The sequence below is a fragment of the Bos grunniens genome, chromosome 6 (assembly GCF_055505025.1).
Source record: "Bos grunniens cultivar Pamir isolate PY7600 chromosome 6, Bosgru_T2T1.0, whole genome shotgun sequence".
In the NCBI taxonomy this organism is placed as follows: Eukaryota; Metazoa; Chordata; class Mammalia; order Artiodactyla; family Bovidae; genus Bos; species Bos grunniens.
Window position 1 is genome coordinate 19,397,824 of NC_141170.1, and position 17,910 is coordinate 19,415,733.

The 17,910-nt window shown below is 44.3% G+C and overlaps 1 protein-coding gene across 2 annotated transcripts in view; it reads right to left on the reverse strand.

The window, feature by feature from the left end:
• GPAT3 (glycerol-3-phosphate acyltransferase 3) overlaps window positions 1-3,896 on the reverse strand; it is a 72,999-nt gene extending 69,103 nt beyond the window's left edge. The window contains exons 1-2 of one of the 2 annotated variants that reach the window (XM_086404979.1): window positions 3,313-3,896; window positions 2,219-2,505 (exon numbers count right to left, since the gene is read on the reverse strand). In XM_086404979.1, the coding sequence (XP_086261105.1) occupies window positions 2,219-2,359 (141 nt within the window). In that variant the 5' untranslated portion in view covers window positions 2,360-2,505; window positions 3,313-3,896. Of the gene's footprint in view, window positions 1-2,218; window positions 2,506-2,665; window positions 2,859-3,312 lie in introns of those variants that run through there. The other variant, XM_086404978.1, reaches the window with a different exon arrangement.
• Between the last annotated feature and the right edge of the window lie 14,014 nt (window positions 3,897-17,910).

Consider the following 17,910-nt stretch of genomic DNA (forward strand, 5'->3'; position numbering starts at 1 on the left):
TTCCAAAAGATATTACTATGTGGGAGAACAGTTCAGTCATTTCAGAGTTCTAAGAGTGAACACCAGCTGAAAATAATCATCTGCTACAGGCAGATGATCTAAGGCAAGAGGCAGCTAGGAAATTCACATCTCTAAAAATTTATTTGTGACCACATGAAATTCACACTTCTAAAAATTTATTTGTGACCATTCATTTGTGACCATGTCCAAAGTGTGATGTCAAGAAGGAAGGTTCGAGACTGAAATATCTCCCAAGTAGAAACAACAGAACTTTTAAAACATGAGGGCTGATGAACAGTCAAATATAACTTTTAAAGACTAGACAGAAAATCAACCATAAAGTACAACAAAAATGTGAGATAAAACATGAGTAGGTAGAAAAGATTTGCAGGAGATTAGCTGGTGGGTGTGGAGAAGGCAATGGCACCCCACTCTAGTACTCTTGCCTGGACAATCCCATGGACCGAGGAGCCTGATGGGCTGCAGTCCATGGGGTCGCTAAGAGTTGGACACGATTGAGCGACTTCACTTTCACTTTTCACTTTCATGAGTTGGAGAAGGAAATGGCAACCCCCTCCAGTGTTCTCGCCTGGAGAATCCGAGGGACAGCCGGCCGTCTATGGGATCGCATAGAGATCGACACAACTGAAGCGACTTAGCAGCAGCAGCAGCTGGTGGGTGATCAACAGGTAATCTCCAGGTAGGAGATAAAAGATTAGAGATGGGTATCTGAAAGCCACTCTCCTGGCTGAGGGAGAAGAGCAAATAAAGCCAAGCCCCAGGCAGAGAATAAGGGCAGAAAAATGAGAACCCGTGTAAGAAGGTACTGTAAAGAATCCACCTGCCAATGCAGGAGACACAGAAGACTCGGGTTTGATCCCTAGGTAGGGAAGATCCCCTGGAGGAAGAAATGGCAACCCACTCAGTATTCTTGCCTGGGAAACCACACGGACAGAGGAGCCTGGCAGGCTACAGTCCATGGGATCACAAAGAGCTGGACACCACTGAGGAGGCACGTAGGCACATTAGAAGCTTCTGTAGCAGCTAGAGAAACAAGGCATGTAAGATCCTCAGGGATAGAACCTGTGTCTTCTGCAGTGGAAGTGTGTAGTCTTAATCACTGGACCACCAGGCAAGTCCCAATAATATTATTCTTTTAATAGCAGCAAACATTACAAAGCATCTAACATGTCCAGATACCAATCTGAAGTGCTTGACATATTTTAACTCACTCAACTCACTTGACAACCCTATGGAAGTAGTTCTTATTATTACTACTATTTTATAGATAAGGAACATGAAGCATAAGAAGTAGGTGAGTCCGCTGTTGAGAAGCAGAGCTGGGATTTTGGTACCAAGTCAAAGCAAATCTGTAACCAGAGTCTGCACTATTAACCTTTAGGCTACAGGCCCTCACTTCAGTTAGACTCCTGTCTTCACTGCTTGATTCAAGCAAACCACTGAACTTCTCAGAGTTTCAGTGTCCTTATCTGTAAAGGGGGGATAACATTTGCTCTCCCTACATCTGATGAGAGTCCACAGGCAACCCTCAGTGACTTAATAAAACCCTGTATGAAGGGCAAGTTACAGTTGTTCCATTAGGGCCTCTCCCATCTAACACCTTTCTTTGCAAAATTTGGAAACAGGAAGATAGGGAGAGCTGAAGTCAAAAAAAACACAGATTTTCAATGACGTGTCAAGTGCCATTGGTTAGATTAAATTTCCATGACTCCTAAAATATAATCAGATTTCTTTCTACCATCCATTCTTATCTTGAGCATAAACTTCATGCCTTTCTGGACGGGAAACCTTAGTCCACAGAAGGACCTCTGAAACCTGAGGTTATAAAAACTAAGGAGAATGCGGTGGCGGCTGCCTCGCTTAAAGAACGTAAAGAAATACCGGTGATAGAAAAGGCGGTCGCGTTGTTATTGAGATGAGTAAAAAGCATCATCATAATAACAGGGAGTGGGGTCTTTCTACCTCCAACCACAGCAACCAGGTGGTCCAGTGGTCTCAGGATCCCTCCAACTCTGCGGGAGAAGCCGGGATACGGCCGAGGATAAACTAAAACGCACCTCCTTCCAGACCACTGACCTTCCTCCTGGTCTCCTGGCGTCTCCTCAGCTCTCAGCTCTAACCTTGTTCCCCATCGCCCCGGGTTTCCCCCCTCCAAAGCCCTCCGAGGAGGGGGAGCAGCATCCCTCCACGGACTCACCTCTAAAGTTTTCACCAGGATCTTCATGTAGATCTCAGAGATGCCCAAAGACACCCCAAAGGCCGAAGGCAGGAGTATGAGGCCAAGCACCAGGGTCAGCCAGGTGTAAAGGATCTGCCCGGCCAGCTCCACGCCATCCATGGCTCGGAGCACCCCGACGGGGTCCACAGAGGAGATCCGAGTGCGATGGCCGTCCCTGTCTCCAGGTAGTCCGAAGGCAACTCCGGGAGCAGCAGCGCGGAGCCCGGCTCCCAGGAGTCAACGCCGCCGCCTCCCGGCACTCACCTCTGCGGGGGAAAAAGAAGAGAGGAAGGAAAAAAAAAAAAACTTTCAGAAGGACAGCAATTTCCTTCCTTCCTCTTCGGGCTCCTCCTCGCCGCGGCCGATTAACTCCCTCTGCGCCAGAGGCCCAGGCCCCCCACCGAAGCCGTCGCCTGGAGCGCAGACCTGGGAGCGAGCGCGGAGACACGCGAGCGCGGCGGGGAACCGGCTCCACCCCGGGTCCGATTTCCGCTGGGTGGCGATTGCGACAACTCAAGCGGTGACTCACGGAGGCCCTCCCGGGCGAGGATCCCGAGGCGCACGGCACCGCACCGCCGCGGACCTGGCGCCTGGCCGAGGACTGCACCGGCGGCGGGCTGCGCGCGGACGCCGGGAGTCCCTATTTCTGCGCCCTGCCCTGGCCCCACCTCCTCCGCCACCCAACGGGGAGCCTCCAGGCGGGATCCACGCGGAAAGCGCCGCAGCCTCCCCGGGCGGCCTCCCGCCTTCGCCGCCCCGCCTCCCAGCACTCTCAGCGGAGGTCCCTTTGGGGGCAGAATTTTCATCTGCAAAACGTTAGCCTTTTCTCATGCCCAGAATGGACTACCGATAGGTCCGGGACGCTAGAGAAGGTCCTATTTGGGTATAAAACGACCTCTCGGCCGGGCTTTGAAGGCAGGGAACCGCAGGGGAGAGAAACGCCTCGGTTCCTCGGCTTCCCGGTCTCCCACACCTCCTTCTCCCCCCGCCCCCCATCCCCTCCCTCCTCTGCTGAGCCGCTAGGGAGACACCTAGCTCATCCCCGGAGGGGAAAGCTTTTTCCGACCTCTCACCTGGCTCAGCCGCCGCGTCCCTGGCACAGAAATCCTTCCGCCCAGGGTAGCTCCCTTCCTGGGGCAAAATTCCGACCACAGTTCCCCTCTCCTTCCCCCCACCCCCCCCCCCAACTTAAGGCACAGAAACCACAGAAAAACACCAGGCCGGCGCTGGCTTCACCCCGCGGACGCGCGCTGCCGGGGAATTCAGTTCCCGCACCGCCGTCTGGCAGGCCCTCCTTCGAACAACCTTGGAGGGGTATTGACTTCACTGCGGTTCACGCCTTTTAGAAACCTGATCTGTTTTTAAGAATATAGCCGGAGAAGGGATGTTGAGACCGTGTAGTAGATGAGAAAATCAGGCTCCCGGGGATTTCCAGGTCGTCACTGAATGAGACCAAAAATCTCACAGCAGTCTCTTTCGGGTGTTATTTCAAGCTGGAAAAGCGGGGAGGGCAAGAAAAACTGAATTCAGAGGGCTGATCGAAAATACTGCCAAGGAGGCTGCCGGGGCCTAAGGTGTAGCGGAAACTAGGAGCGGAAAGAAGGAGAATCCCCCGGGGAGGAATGTAAATATTCGGCCTTTGCACCTCTCTCCCGGTGGGTATCACAACCCCCTCCCCTCCCGCCCCCACTAAGAAGGGGCAAAGAAATGTAACTCGGTCCTAAAATTCAAGTTATGAATAAAGAAGTTTCACGCGCTTGGCCTCTCAACCTTAAACCTCTGTTTGGTCTGCCATTTTATGAAAACAAGAAAAACAATTGCCAAAATCCTTACAAAGTCCTTGCTGGAAACAAACACATATTTAAAACACATAATCCAAATCCTCAAAGATTATTTTGGCTCAACACTATACATTCAAGCAAAACTCTTAAACGCTTCTTTTATTTCCTCAAAGGAAGATGACTAAGGAACCCTGAGCGATTATACCGAAGTTTACCCAACAAGTCCCAGTTGCAGGCAGCTTTGTTTAAGGATGGACTTTTTCTACCCATTGAGACGCAAAAGCTGAGCGCCCACAATCTGCAATGATATCTGTTGCTCATGACCAAATTTCATGAACTGGGTTTGCTTCTTTTGTTTTTGGGGGCTTTTGTTTGTTTTTTCACGGAAGAAGTATTGTCCCACAACAGAATGGTTAAATGGCTATGATCTCGAGTGACCTCTGCCTGCAGCAGCTTGAAAAGGGGCTTCGGTTCCCTGCCAGAGATGGAGGCCGTTCTCAGTGACAACACCCTGGCTTCTCAGCTTTGCAGAAAATAATTCCCACAAAGAAGGCAAGTGATGAAACAAGTAAAGTGTTTGTTAGGAGGAAAAGAGTAATGTGGATGAACACACAAGCGGGCTCAGAGAGTCACTCAGTTGCACCCTCCTGGCAGTTTTAATTACTTTTATGGGGCATTTCTTCCCGGTTTCCTCGGGCCAATCATTTTGATTTGCCTGGTTCTGAGTCTGTATTTGGTATATCTCAGGACCCTCCCATGTGTGCAGGCTCATTTCTTAGCAAAAATGGAGTCTAGTGAAGAGGCTCATTGGGTAGTTGATTATCATTTACTATGAGGTGACTCTCTCTCCCTTTTTGACCACCAAGGAGCCTTTCTGCGCATGTGTGATCTGGGAGGTCTCTTCGACTTGCAGAATAAGGAATATGTGGTCTTCATGTTTCATCTGGACAAGGCCCAGCTTCCTCCATCGTTTGGTTTTATAGAATTTCTGCTATTACAGAGTTTCTATCCATAGGACAGAAACTGTTCAGCCTGGGGCTCATCTATCTCCTGCCTCAGCAATAAAGTAGAATTTGAAGGGTTTTGACTCCAGCACATAAATTTGAACAATTCATTTAGTCTTCTGTGCTTCAGTTTTCTCATCAGTAAAATGGATTCTTTTTAGGGTCAAATGTGATGATGAGTTTGAAATCATTTAGTAACAACAAAGGTCTGTGTAGACATTGAAGGGGGCTTCAATGAGAGAGTTAAAAGATCATCTTTTTCTTGCCTGAAACACAGGAACCAAGATAGACTCACTTTTGCAGTGATGGGGGAGGGAGAGGGGAGATAAGACATAGCAAGGGGTCTCCATGCTTTCTTCAGCCTTCTCACTTCACTCCTTTCCTTGCCCACCCTAAGGCTCTATCATTTAAACCTAGGAAGGATACTCCCTCCTGTGCTACGCTTAAGACTCCCTTCACTGTCTTAGGGCTGCCATAACAAATTACCACAAACATAGTGACTTTGGTGGTAGTTTAGTCGCTAAGTCATGTCCAACTCTTGCCACCGCATGGACTGTAGCCCACCTAGTTCCTTCGTCCATGGGGTTCTCCAGGCAAGAATACTGGAGTGGGTTGCCATTTCCTTTTTCAGGGGATCTTAACAACCTAGGGATTGAACCTAGGTCTCCTGCACTGCAGGCAGATTCTTTACTGACTGAGCCACCAAGGAAGCCCCCTAGTGACTAAACATAAATTTATTCTCTCAGTTCTAAAGGCCAGAAGTCTGAAATCAATGTGTCTGCAGAGCCAAGCTCCCTCCAAAGGCTCCAGGGGCAAATCGTTCTTACATCTTCCAGCTTCATGGGTTACTTAGTGTTCCTTGGCTTGTGGCAGCATACCTGCTGCCTCAGTCTTCAAATGGCCTTTTCTTCTCTTATAAAGACACCCATCACCCCAGATTTAAGGCTCACTCTAATGCAGGATGATTTCTTTTTAAAAAATATTTTATTATTTATTTATTTGACTACTATGGCTCTTAGTTGCAGCACTCTGGATTTTCTATATTCAGTTCCACCAGGTGGGATCTTTAGTTGCAGCATGTGAGATCTAGTTCCCTGATCAGTTATTGAACCTAGGCCTCCTGCACTGAGAGCTCAGAGTCAGCCACTGGACCACCAGGGAAGTCCCCAGAACAATTTCATCTTGAGATTCTTTACTTGATTATATTTAATCTGCAAAGAACTTTTTTTCCAAATGAGTTCATGTTCACAGGTTAGAATTTGGGCATATCTTCTGGGAGGCTACAGTTCAACCCACTACACCTACCATATCTGTAAACCAGGGTTAATAACACCTACCTGGGCAGGTTGTTATTGGGATTTGAGATAATCCATTTAAACTTTCAGTTCAGTTCAGTAGCTCAGTCGTGTCCAACTCTTTGCAACCCCATGAATCGCAGCACACCAGGTCTCCCTGTCCATCACCAACTCCCGGAGTTCACTCAGACTCACATCCATCGAGTCAGTGATACCATCCAGCCATCTCATCCTCTGTCGTCCCCTTCTCCTCCTGCCCCCAATCCCTCCCAGCATCAGAGTCTTTTCCAATGAGTCAACTCTTCGCATGAGGTGGCCAAAGTACTGGAGTTTCAGCTTTAGCATTAAACTTTAGCTGATAGTAAATACTCAATAATGAGGTTGTTTAGGATAATCCTGTTTTCACCTGTTCTGCCATACATTTTTAATAACGCTTCCTTTCACTCTCAAAAAATGTCCTGGTTTGAGTGATAAATCCCATGGTTCCCTTATTATTATGTAATTTCTAAGATCCCTTCCAGTCCTAAAATATTAAACTTTTTGATGAAACTGTCAAGTCCATGCATGACCCCTTGTCAACACCTGAGGCCAAAGGAAGTTGTATAGGAAAATGAAGAAAAGGGTTAGCATATAGTCCAGAGCTCCTCAAACTTTAAAGTGGGTAGGAATCCCTGGGGCTCCTGAGAGTGAAGATTCTTCCTAGGGCTGGGATGGGGCCTGAGATTCTGCATTTCTAGGAGCTCCCAGGTGATGCTGATATCGTTGGTGTACAGACACACTTTGAGCAGCAAGCCCTTAGAGTGTGGACAAAGAGGAGAGATTTTTATATTTAACTGATGGCGAAAGGTCATGGGGAAAAACAAACATACAGTTATCAAAGGGGAAAGGTGGAAGGAGGGATGAATTAGGAGTTTGGGATTAACAGACACACACTACTATACATAAAACAGATAAAAAACCTACTGTATACCACAGCAAACGATATTCAATATCTTGTAATAACCTATAATGGAAAAGAATCTGAAAAAGAATACATATACACAAATATATGTATAATTGAACCACTTTGCTCTGTACCTGGAACACGACATTGTTAATTAGTTATTCAGTTCAGTCGCTCAGTCCTGTCTGACTCTTTGCCACCCCATGAATCGCAGCAAGCCAGGCTTCTCTGTCCATCACCAACTCCTGGAGTTCACTCAGACTCACATCCATCAAGTCAGTGATGCCATCCAACCATCTCATCCTCTGTCGTCCCCTTCTCCTCCTGCCCCCAATCCCTCCCAGCATCAGAGTCTTTTCCAATGAGTCAACTCTTCACATGAGGTGGCCAAAGTGTTGGATCCAAAGTCCAAAGAACGTCCAGGACTGATCTCCTTTAGAATGGACTGGTTGGATCTCCTTGCAGTCCAAGGGACTCTCAAGAGTCTTCTCCAACACCACAGTTCAAAAGCATCAATTCTTCAGCGCTCAGCTTTCTTCACAGTCCAACTTTCACATCTATACATGACCACTGGAAAAACTATAGCCTTGACTAGATGGACCTTTGTTGATAAAGTAATGTCTCTGCTTTTGAATATGCTATCTAGGTTGGTCATAACGTCCCTTCCAAGGAGTAAGCGTCTTTTAATTTCATGGCTGCAATCACCATCTGCAGTGATTTGGGAGCCCCAAAAAAAATAAAGTCTGACACTGCTTCCACTGTTTCCCCATCCATTTGCCATGAAGTGATGGGACCAGATGCCATGATCGTTTTCTGAATGTTGAGCTTTAAGCCAACTTTTTCACTGTCCACTTTCACTTTCATCAACAGGCTCTTTAGTTCCTCTTCACTTTCTGCCATAAGGGTGGTGTCATCTGCATATCTGAGGTTATTGATATTTCTCCTGGCAATCTTGATTCCAGCTTATGCTTCTTCCAGCCCAGCGTTTCTCATGATGTACTCTGCACAGAAGTTAAATAAGCAGGGTGACGATATACAGCCTTGTCGTACTCCTTTTCCTATTTGGAACCAGTCTGTTGTTCCATGTCCAGTTCTAACTGTTGCTTCCTGACCTGCATACAGGTTTCTCAAGAGGCAGGTCAGGTGGTCTGGTATTCCCATCTCTTGAAGAATTTTCCACAGTTTATTGTGATCCACACAGTCAAAGGCTTTGGCAGAGTCAATAAAGCAGAAATAGATGTTTTTCTGGAACTCTGTTGCTTTTTCCATGATCCAGCGGATGTTGGCAATTTGATCTCTGGTTCCTCTGCCTTTTCTAAAACCAGCTTGAACATCTGGAAGCTCACGGTTCATGTACTGCTGAAGCCTAGCTTGGAGAATTTTGAGCATTACTTTACTAGTGTGTGAGATGAGTGCAATTGTGTGGTAGTTTGAGCATTCTTTGGCATTGCCTTTCTTTGGGATTGGAATGAAAACGGACCTTTTCCAGTCCTGTGGCCACTGCTGAGTTTTCCAAATTTGCTGGCATATTGAGTGCAGCACTTTCATAGCATCATCTTTCAGGATTTGAAAGAGCTCAACTGGAATTCCATCACCTCCACTAGCTTTGTTCATAGTGATGCTTTCTAAGGCCCACTTGACTTCACATTCCAGGATGTCTGGCTCTAGGTGAGTGATCACACAATCGTGATTACCTGGGTCGTGAAGATCTTTTTTTTACACTTTTTCTGTGTATTTTTGGCACCTCTTAATATCTTCTGCTTCTGTTAGGTCCATACAATTTCTGTCCTTTGTTGAGACCATCTTTGCATGAAATGTTCCCTTGATATCTCTAATTTTCTTGAAGAGATCTCTAGTCTTTCCCACTCTGTTGTTTTCCTCTATTTCTTTGCATTGATTGCTGAGGAGGGCTGTCTTATCTCTTCTTGCTATTCTTTGGAACTCTGCATTCAGATGCTTATATCTTTCCTTTTCTCCTTTGCTTTTCGCTTCTCTTCTTTTCACAGCTATTTGTAAGGCCTCCTAAGACAGCCATTTTGCTTTTTTTGCATTTCTTTTCCATGGGGATGGTCTTGATCCCTGTCTCCTGTACAATGTCACGATCCTCCATCCATAGTTCATCAGGCACTCTGTCTATCAGATCTAGTCCCTTAAATCTATTTCTCACTTCCACTGTATAATCATAAGGAATTTGATTTAGGTCATACCTGAAAGGTCTAGTGGTTTTCCCTACTTTCTTCAATTTAAGTCTGAATTTGGCAATAAGGAGTTCATGATCTGAGCCACAGTCAGCTCCCAGTCTTGTTTTTGCTGACTGTATAGAGCTTCTCCATCTTTGGCTGCAAAGAATATAATCAATCTGATTTCGGTGTTGACCATCTGGTAATGTCCATGTGTAGAGTCTTCTCTTGTGTTGTTGAAAGAGGGTGTTTGCTATGACCAGTGCGTTCTCTTGGCAAAACTCTATTAGCCTTTGCCCTGCTTCATTCCGTATTGCAAGGCCAAATTTGCCTGTTACCCCAGGTGTTTCTTGACTTCCTACTTTTGCATTCCAGTCCCCTATAATGAAAAGGACATCTTTTTTGGGTGTTAGTTCCAAAAGGTCTTGTAGGTCTTCAAAGAACCATTCAACTTCAGCTTCTTCAGCGTTACTGGTTGGGGCATAGACTTGGATTACTGTGACATTGAAAGGTTTGCCTTGGAAATGAACAGAGATCATTCTGTCATTTTTGAGATTGCATCCAAGTACTGCATTTCAGACTCTTTTATTGACCATGATGGCTACTCCATTTCTTCTAAGGGATCCCTGCACACAGTAGTAGATATAATGGTCATCTGAGTTAAATTCACCCATTCCACTCCATTTTAGTTCGCTGATTCCTAGAATGTCAACGTTCACTCTTGCCATCTCCTGTTTGACCACTTCCAATTTGCCTTGATTCATGGACCTAACATTCCAGGTTCCTATGCAATATTGCTCTTTACAGCATCAGACCTTGCTTCTATCACCAGTCACATTCACAGCTGGGTATTGTTTTTGCTTTGGCTCCATCCCTTCATTCTTTCTGCAGTTATTTCTCCACTGATCTCCAGCAGCATATTGGGCACTACCAACCTGGGGAGTTCCTCTTTCAATATCCTATCATTTTGCCTTTTCATACTGTTCATGGGGTTCTCAAATAATACTATATAAATAAACAAAACAGGAAAAGGCCGAGTGAGTCCAGGTAAGGCTCCAGGAGCCAATGCAGGAAGAACTGATTCTGAAAAACACCTTCTTATTTGAGGATTTATTGTATTATCTGCACCTTCTTCATACCCCTGCTTTGACAGCAATTGTGGGCAATTTCGAACAGAGTAATTTAGGCTAAAAAGCTTTGAACAAATGTCAATACACTCATGAATAGATGCCTATGGCAAATAAGATATCATAGTTGGAGCCAAATGGCAAATATTGATTTAAGAGGAAGGAATCCACACTGGCAAAGGAGAAATCTGGGGGTCAAGGAGATTGCTGAAGCGTTTTATTTATCAGGTAAGTCTTGCATTTCTTGCCTCAGTCTCTGTGTGAGACCTCTCTTTTCTCTAATTTCACACTTTTCTTGGGCCTTCATCATAACCCGCCTTGACGTGTGTGTTTGCTTCATCATGACACTGTCAACTGCTTAATTCCAGGAACCATATCATTTCTCTGTGACTCCCTCCAATTATTCCACCCCTTTCACTGGCACAAAATTTTACCACATGCCGTACTATTGCTCAAAGCCAGCAGTTATCCCCTAATGGCCACATATTAAAGTGCAAACATCTCAAATATCTTAGGCTAGATCTTAAAAGACTCCACTGATACTCCAGAGTGACATTTTAAGTCTCTAGGAGTTAGTGTCTTTTTAGAAATAGTGTCCAGTAGTCCCTGAAAAGTCCAATTATTTTCCTTTCTTCAATGCACAGTCACCCTGATAAATGGCTATAGATCCCTTTGCAGAAGATTGGAAGACAGATCAACAGTATAAAACTTTGCCAGTCTTCAAGGGACCCAGCCTTCCCTTCTTTCAAGTGGTTCAAATTCTATAAATTAGCTAAAGTTTGGGAATTGATTGAGAGATTGTGACTGTTCTGTGATTCGAGTTAGACTTCTGTTTACTAATCTAGAACTTTCCCACTTGTACAACTGAGAGTTTAGTTGACTGTCCATCTATTTCACTTGATCAATTATTCAACAAAACAGATTTCTTTGAGTCAGACCATGCTGATTACTACTTTGACTCTTCTGTCCATTACAATCATTATACTCCCTCTGTCTTTGGTGATTAAATGCAGCCACTTGGCACCTGCCTTCCTGGAGTCCCATTATCCCCAATGCCTATAGGGATTGTAGTTGAATGGTAGCTGTTCCCTCTGTAAATTCTGATCTACAGAGGAGAGCAACCGCAGAACTCTTCAAAAATGCTGGGGCTCCTCCCACAAATTTATTTCTCAGAGTTGAGGTAAAAGGCACACCTTTGGACCCTCCCAGGGAGAATGGGCCTTAGAAAGCATCACTACGAACAAAGCTAGTGGAGGTGATGGAATTCCAGTTGAGCTATTTCAAATCCTGAAAGATGATGCTATGAAAATGCTGCACTCAATATGCCAGCAAATTTGGAAAGCTCAGCAGTGGCCACAGGACTGGAAAAGGTCCATTTTCATTCCAATCCCAAAGAAAGGCAATGCCAAAGAATGCATTCAATTCAATTCAAACTACCACACAATTGCACTCATCTCACACACTAGTAAAGTAATGCTCAAAATTCTCCAAGCCAGGCTTCAGCAATACGTGAACCATGAACTTCCAGATGTTCAAGCTGGTTTTAGAAAAGGCAGAGGAACCAGAGATCAAATTGCCAACATCCGCTGGATCATGGAAAAAGCAAGAGAGTTCCAGAAAAACATCTATTTCTGCTTTATTGACTCTGCCAAAGCCTTTGACTGTGTAGATCACAATAAACTGTGGAAAATTCTTCAAGAGATGGGAATACCAGACCACCTGACCTGCCTCTTGAGAAACCTGTATGCAGGTCAGGAAGCAACAGTTAGAACTGGACATGGAACAACAGACTGGTTCCAAATAGGAAAAGGAGTACGACAAGGCTGTATATCGTCACCCTGCTTATTTAACTTCAATGCAGAGTACATCATGAGAAACACTGGGCTGGAGGAAGCACAAGCTGGAATCAAGATTGCCAGGAGAAATATCAATAACCTCAGATATGCAGATGACACCACCCTTATGGCAGAAAGTGAAGAGGAACTCAAAAGCCTCTTGATGAAAGTGAAAGAGGAGAGTGAAAAAGTTGGCTTAAAGCTCAACATTCAGAAAACGAAGATCATTGCATCTGGTCCCATCACTTCATGGCAAATAGATGGGGAAACAGTGGAAACAGTGTCAGACTTTATTTTGGGGGGCTTCAAAATGACTGCAGATGGTGATTGCAGCCATGAAATTAAAAGACGCTTACTCCTTGGAAGGAAAGTTATGACCCACCTAGATAGCATGTTCAAAAGCAGAGACATTACTTTGTCAACAAAGGTCCATCTAGTCAAGGCTATGGTTTTTCCAGTGGTCATGTATGGATGTGAGAGTTGGACTATGAGGAAAGCAGAGTACCAAAGAATGGATGCTTTTGAACTGTGGTGTTGGAGAAGATTCTTGAGAGTCCTTTGGACTGCAAGGAGATCCAACCAGTCCATTCTAAAGGAGATCAGCCCTGGGATTTCTTTCTTTGGAAGGAATGATGCTAAAGCTGAAACTCCAGTACTTTGGCCACCTCATGTGAAGAGTTGACTCATTGGAAAAGACTCTGATGCTGGGAGGGATTGGGGGCAGGAGGAGAAGGGAACGACAGAGGATGAGATGGCTGGATGGCATCACTGACTCAATGGACGTGAGTCTGAGTGAACTCCGGGAGTTGGTGATGCACAGGAAGGCCTGGCGTGCTGCGATTCGCGGGGTCGCAAAGAGTTGGACGTGACTAAGTGACTGAACTGAACTGAGGGTGAATGAGCAGGTCTTACAATGCATGCTAGCATTCCATCCCCCTAAGCCTCTAGACACTTTCTTCCATAGCATACCAATGAAGTTCTAGCACAGAACTTATTCAGTGGAGACCACTGATCGATGCATGTGGATGCATGTTTCAGATAACAAGTCAAACTGTTAGCGTCCTTTCTAACCCCTTGAGCCAAAAACAATTCTAGAATTTCTGCTTAATGGATCATTTCAATAAATTCCACCTGACCCAACTTTCTATTCCTTCCACCATGCTCTCACACCCTTAATATGCATTCCCACGCATATCCCCTAGATTTCTGCCTGTAAAAATTAGAAAAATCACACAGTTCTTTTGGAGTATAGCGCACCTTCTCATGGAGATACCTCACACTTTGTACCTCACCTCTGGCCTGCCAGGACTTAAGTTTAGTTATAGGTCTAGAAGCAGAGAGTGATAGAGGCAGGTCCTGAGAAGGATCAGCAGTGTGTTGCAGGGCAGGTACTTCAGGGGAGGGCATTCATTACAGGTTTTCCAGACAGAGGTAGAAAGCTGCCTCTACTGGCAAAAATGACTCAGCAGAATTTTGGGCTTCAATGTCCCTAGCTTCGAGATCTGCCCATAGACATCCCCATGTGAATTTTCAGGATGATCTCTCTTCCCAAGCAACACCCTCACTTTTGTGTCATTAGTTCAGCCTCTGAAGCATGAGACTCTAGGTTCGGTTTTCAGAAATGTTGGCTCATAGCTTTAGGAGATAAGATTGTCCTTCTGGGTAGATATAGAAGCTTTCAGACCATTATGTAGAGCTCAACCGTCATAATGAATTTGAAGCCCTCAACTAGCCTTTTTATTTTCTCTACCAAAGAAGGGCAATTAGGAGCAACTAGCCAATCTCATTATACAGTAAGTCCCCTACATATGAAGTTTCGAGCTTTCAAAGATGAGAAGCTGCCCCTGTATGCCAGTCATTGTACCACTGTACTTTTCAAGATACTTTAGTATAGGATTTTAAATGTTCTCTTTATTTTTTGTTTGTCTGTTTTTTATGTATTATCTGTATGAAAAGTATTATAAACCTATGAAAGCATACAGTACTATATAGCTAATTGTGTTAGCTCGGTACCTAGGCTAACTTTGTTGGATTTACAAATGTGCTTTCAGAATGGAACTTGTTCAGATGTAGGGAACTTACTGTATTCCTCAGTTTGACTAAACGTGGTCACCTAGAACCTTGGCCTTCTATTGACTAGAAGTATCCAATGGCCATATTTTGGATATCTCTTTACATATTACCAAGTAGACTAACCCTTACCAAGTAGCCCTTTCTAGCATGGAAAAGAGAAGCATTAGTGCCTGTAAGTCTAGTTAGATTAGAAAAGGGCTTCCCCGGTGGCTCAGTGGTAGAGAATCCGCCTGCGTTGCAGGAGCTAGATCCCTGGGTCGGGAAGATCCCCTGGAGGAGGGCATGGCAACCCACTCCAGTATTCCTGCCTGGAGAATCCCATGGACAGAGAAGCCTGGCAAGCTACAGTCCATAGGATTGCAAAGAGTCAGACATGACTCAAGTGATTTAGCACACACTTACAGATTAGAAAACCAACTCCAGAAAACTCATCCTTAATATTTTGTTCTTCTTAACCACTTATGCTACCAAAATTAAATCAGAGAAACAGAACAGAAAGAGATTATATATGAAGAGATTTCCTGCAAATTACTTACATGGTTATGGGAGTTGGCTAAACAAGTGTGAAACACATCGGACAAACTGTCAGGAAGGGCAGGCTGAAAATCTCAGGCGCAGGAAGCTGCAGTCACAGGTGGAATTTCTCCTTTAGCGAAGCATCAGTTCTGCTTTTAACTTTTGGACTGATTGACTCAGGCCCACCCAGGTTACCTGGGATAATCTCCCCATGTCAACTATGGACTTTAATCCCTTATACAAAGTAGTGTCACAGCAGCACCTAGATTTGCATTTGACTGAGTCACTGAGGAGCCTGGCCAGGCGTAGACATGAAAAGACTGTCAATCACATGGGTAAGAAAATCAGGGTGAAAAAGGAAAATATTGTTGTTTAGTCACTAAGTTTTGTCCGATTCTTTTGTGACCCCATGGGCTATTGCCCACCAGACTGCTCTGTCCATGGGATTTCCCAGACAAAAATACTGGAGTAAGTTGCCATTTCATTCTCCAGGGGATCTTCCCAACCCAGGGAGCTCACGTCTCCTGCATTGCAGGCGGATTCTTTACCACTGAGCCACCAGGGAAGCGCCATCCCCCACCACCAAAGGAAAATAACCTCCAAGTATCACTATAAAAACAGCTGTGACCTCATACTCCTGAAAGGGTTTCAGGGGCCTCCAGGAGTCCCTGGGCTAACATTTATGAACTACTTACCAACATAAAAGTGTTTCTCCAACAAAACCATGATAGCACATAGAGGCACATCACTTATGTGGAGCTGCCTAATACCTCATGCTTCATTTCATTTATTTGAAATAAATTATGAAAGTGAACGTGTTAATCACTCAGTCACATCTGATTCTTTGCGACCCCATGGACTGTAGCCAGCCAGGATCCTTTGTCCATGGAATTCTTCAGGAAGAATACTGGAATGAGTATCCATTCCATTCTCCAGGGGATCTTCCTGCAGGCAGTTTCTTTTACCATCTAAGCCACCAGGGAAGCCCTGAAGTAAATTAGATGATGAAAATAATGAAAAGAGGGAATTCCCTGGTGATCCAGTGGTTAGGACTCAGTGCTTTCACTGCTGGGGCCCAGGGTTCAATCCCTGGTCAGGAAACTAAGATCTCGCAAGCTGCAAAGCACAACCAAAAAAGTTCTTTTTAATAAGCAAATCAAATTAAATAATAAAAAGGGACAGAATTGAATGGTTGGTAGCATGTTGAGATGGAGAATATAAATCTGCTTTTCCTTCTGGAGGTATCAGTTCCAGGGAGGACCCTCAAAGTGTGAGATTTCCTCCACTGAATGTGATTCTGGTGTTTAATGGTTGAGGGCATAGTTTCAAAAGCTTAGTCCTGAAAGTCACATCATTTATTTCCTCTGTGCTCAGTCCAGGAAGCAATGAATCTATTCCAATATCAAAGGGAAAACTGATGTGGTAATGGAGTCTGTCCTCATGATGGAGCATTCCCAGGCAATTTTTCAAGATTAATTTGGACACACAGAACTTTTTCTTTATGGATAGGTTTAGAACCTAATTCTTGGATCAGGATGTGACTCCTTGGATTCTAATCTAGAGTCTGATTGGGAATCACTATCATAGGAGATGATATCAAACTTACTATATCAAATCTCCAAAGTTGTGGTATAAACTAGTGGTGAAAATTTTTCATCCCAAGGCATACTGTTATGATATAGTGATACACTCAATATACACTTGCAAAATTGAACAGAATGCCCTCAAAGGGCAAGAATGCAGCTTCAAGGGTTATGTACATTGAGCGGGGAAAAATCTCTGATCAGGAAGTCCAGGCTCTCTTCCCAATCCATTTATTCACTGGGTGTATGTAAATCAGCAGTCAGAAACTAGAGGGCCTTCACAATGATCCATACATATTTTTTAGAAAATTTGAATTGATTGCCCACATATTAAAATATTCACACTAAGATTAGAATTCTGGGTTCTCTTAGAATCGGCAGCACTGAGCGCCCATTCCTACAGGACATACCGTCTCCTGTGTACTCTGTGTTCACCCCCTCATGGTCTGTCTTTCTTCATCACCACGGCACTGGTGTATTTTTTATAGTGGTATAGACATAAGGGGGAAATGGCATGTACTTTGTACTTAAGTACTTATCAAAACTTTTCTTAATCCCAGTCTACTTCCTCATTTTTGTTACCTGCCCAGCTTCTTTCAGTAGATATTCAAATTTGAATATAGATATATTTCAGCTCATCTTGGTTAGTCAGAATTTCTTCCACTAGGAATGCTACCCCTTACTACCAAAGTTTTCGATTTCATTATTCATTATTTTTTTAGGTTTCATTATTTTTTTTTCTTTTCCCTTCTTTCTTCCATTCTTTCTCATTTTACTTTTTGTTAGAAAGATTAGAGAAAAAGTTTAATGACCAAGTGCCCTGTGTCTCCAGAAAAGTATTAAGACAGAAGACCTCAACATAGAGTTTGGCAATGCTGGGGAAGGGGGGAGAGGTGAGAGCAAAGGAAAATACAAGTGGAAGTTACAAGAATGTTGGCAAAGGTTTCCATTAAGAAACACCTCACTTATTAAGGGAAGGTCTTATTCCTCAGGCAGTTGTAATCACTTTTATCCCCAGTAGCATCCATATTCTATCAATCTTCCCAAAATATCTCTCCAAATTTGCAAGAATCATTACATTATTTTAATAACCACTAAACTTTTAACAGATTTTTAAAATTGGCTTTATATTTCAATTTTCCTGGCAATAGCACCATTCTGCATTCTAGAGACAGTGGGTCAAGACCTCATGTCTGCAGGTATTGCACCGTATCTACACGCTTACACATGTATGCATGTACCTAGGTCTTGGTGGCTCAGTGATTTCAGGCATGGTTTATAATTCTGTAGTAGTACAATCAGTCCCACTCTAAAATTTATACTTGGCTGGAAAA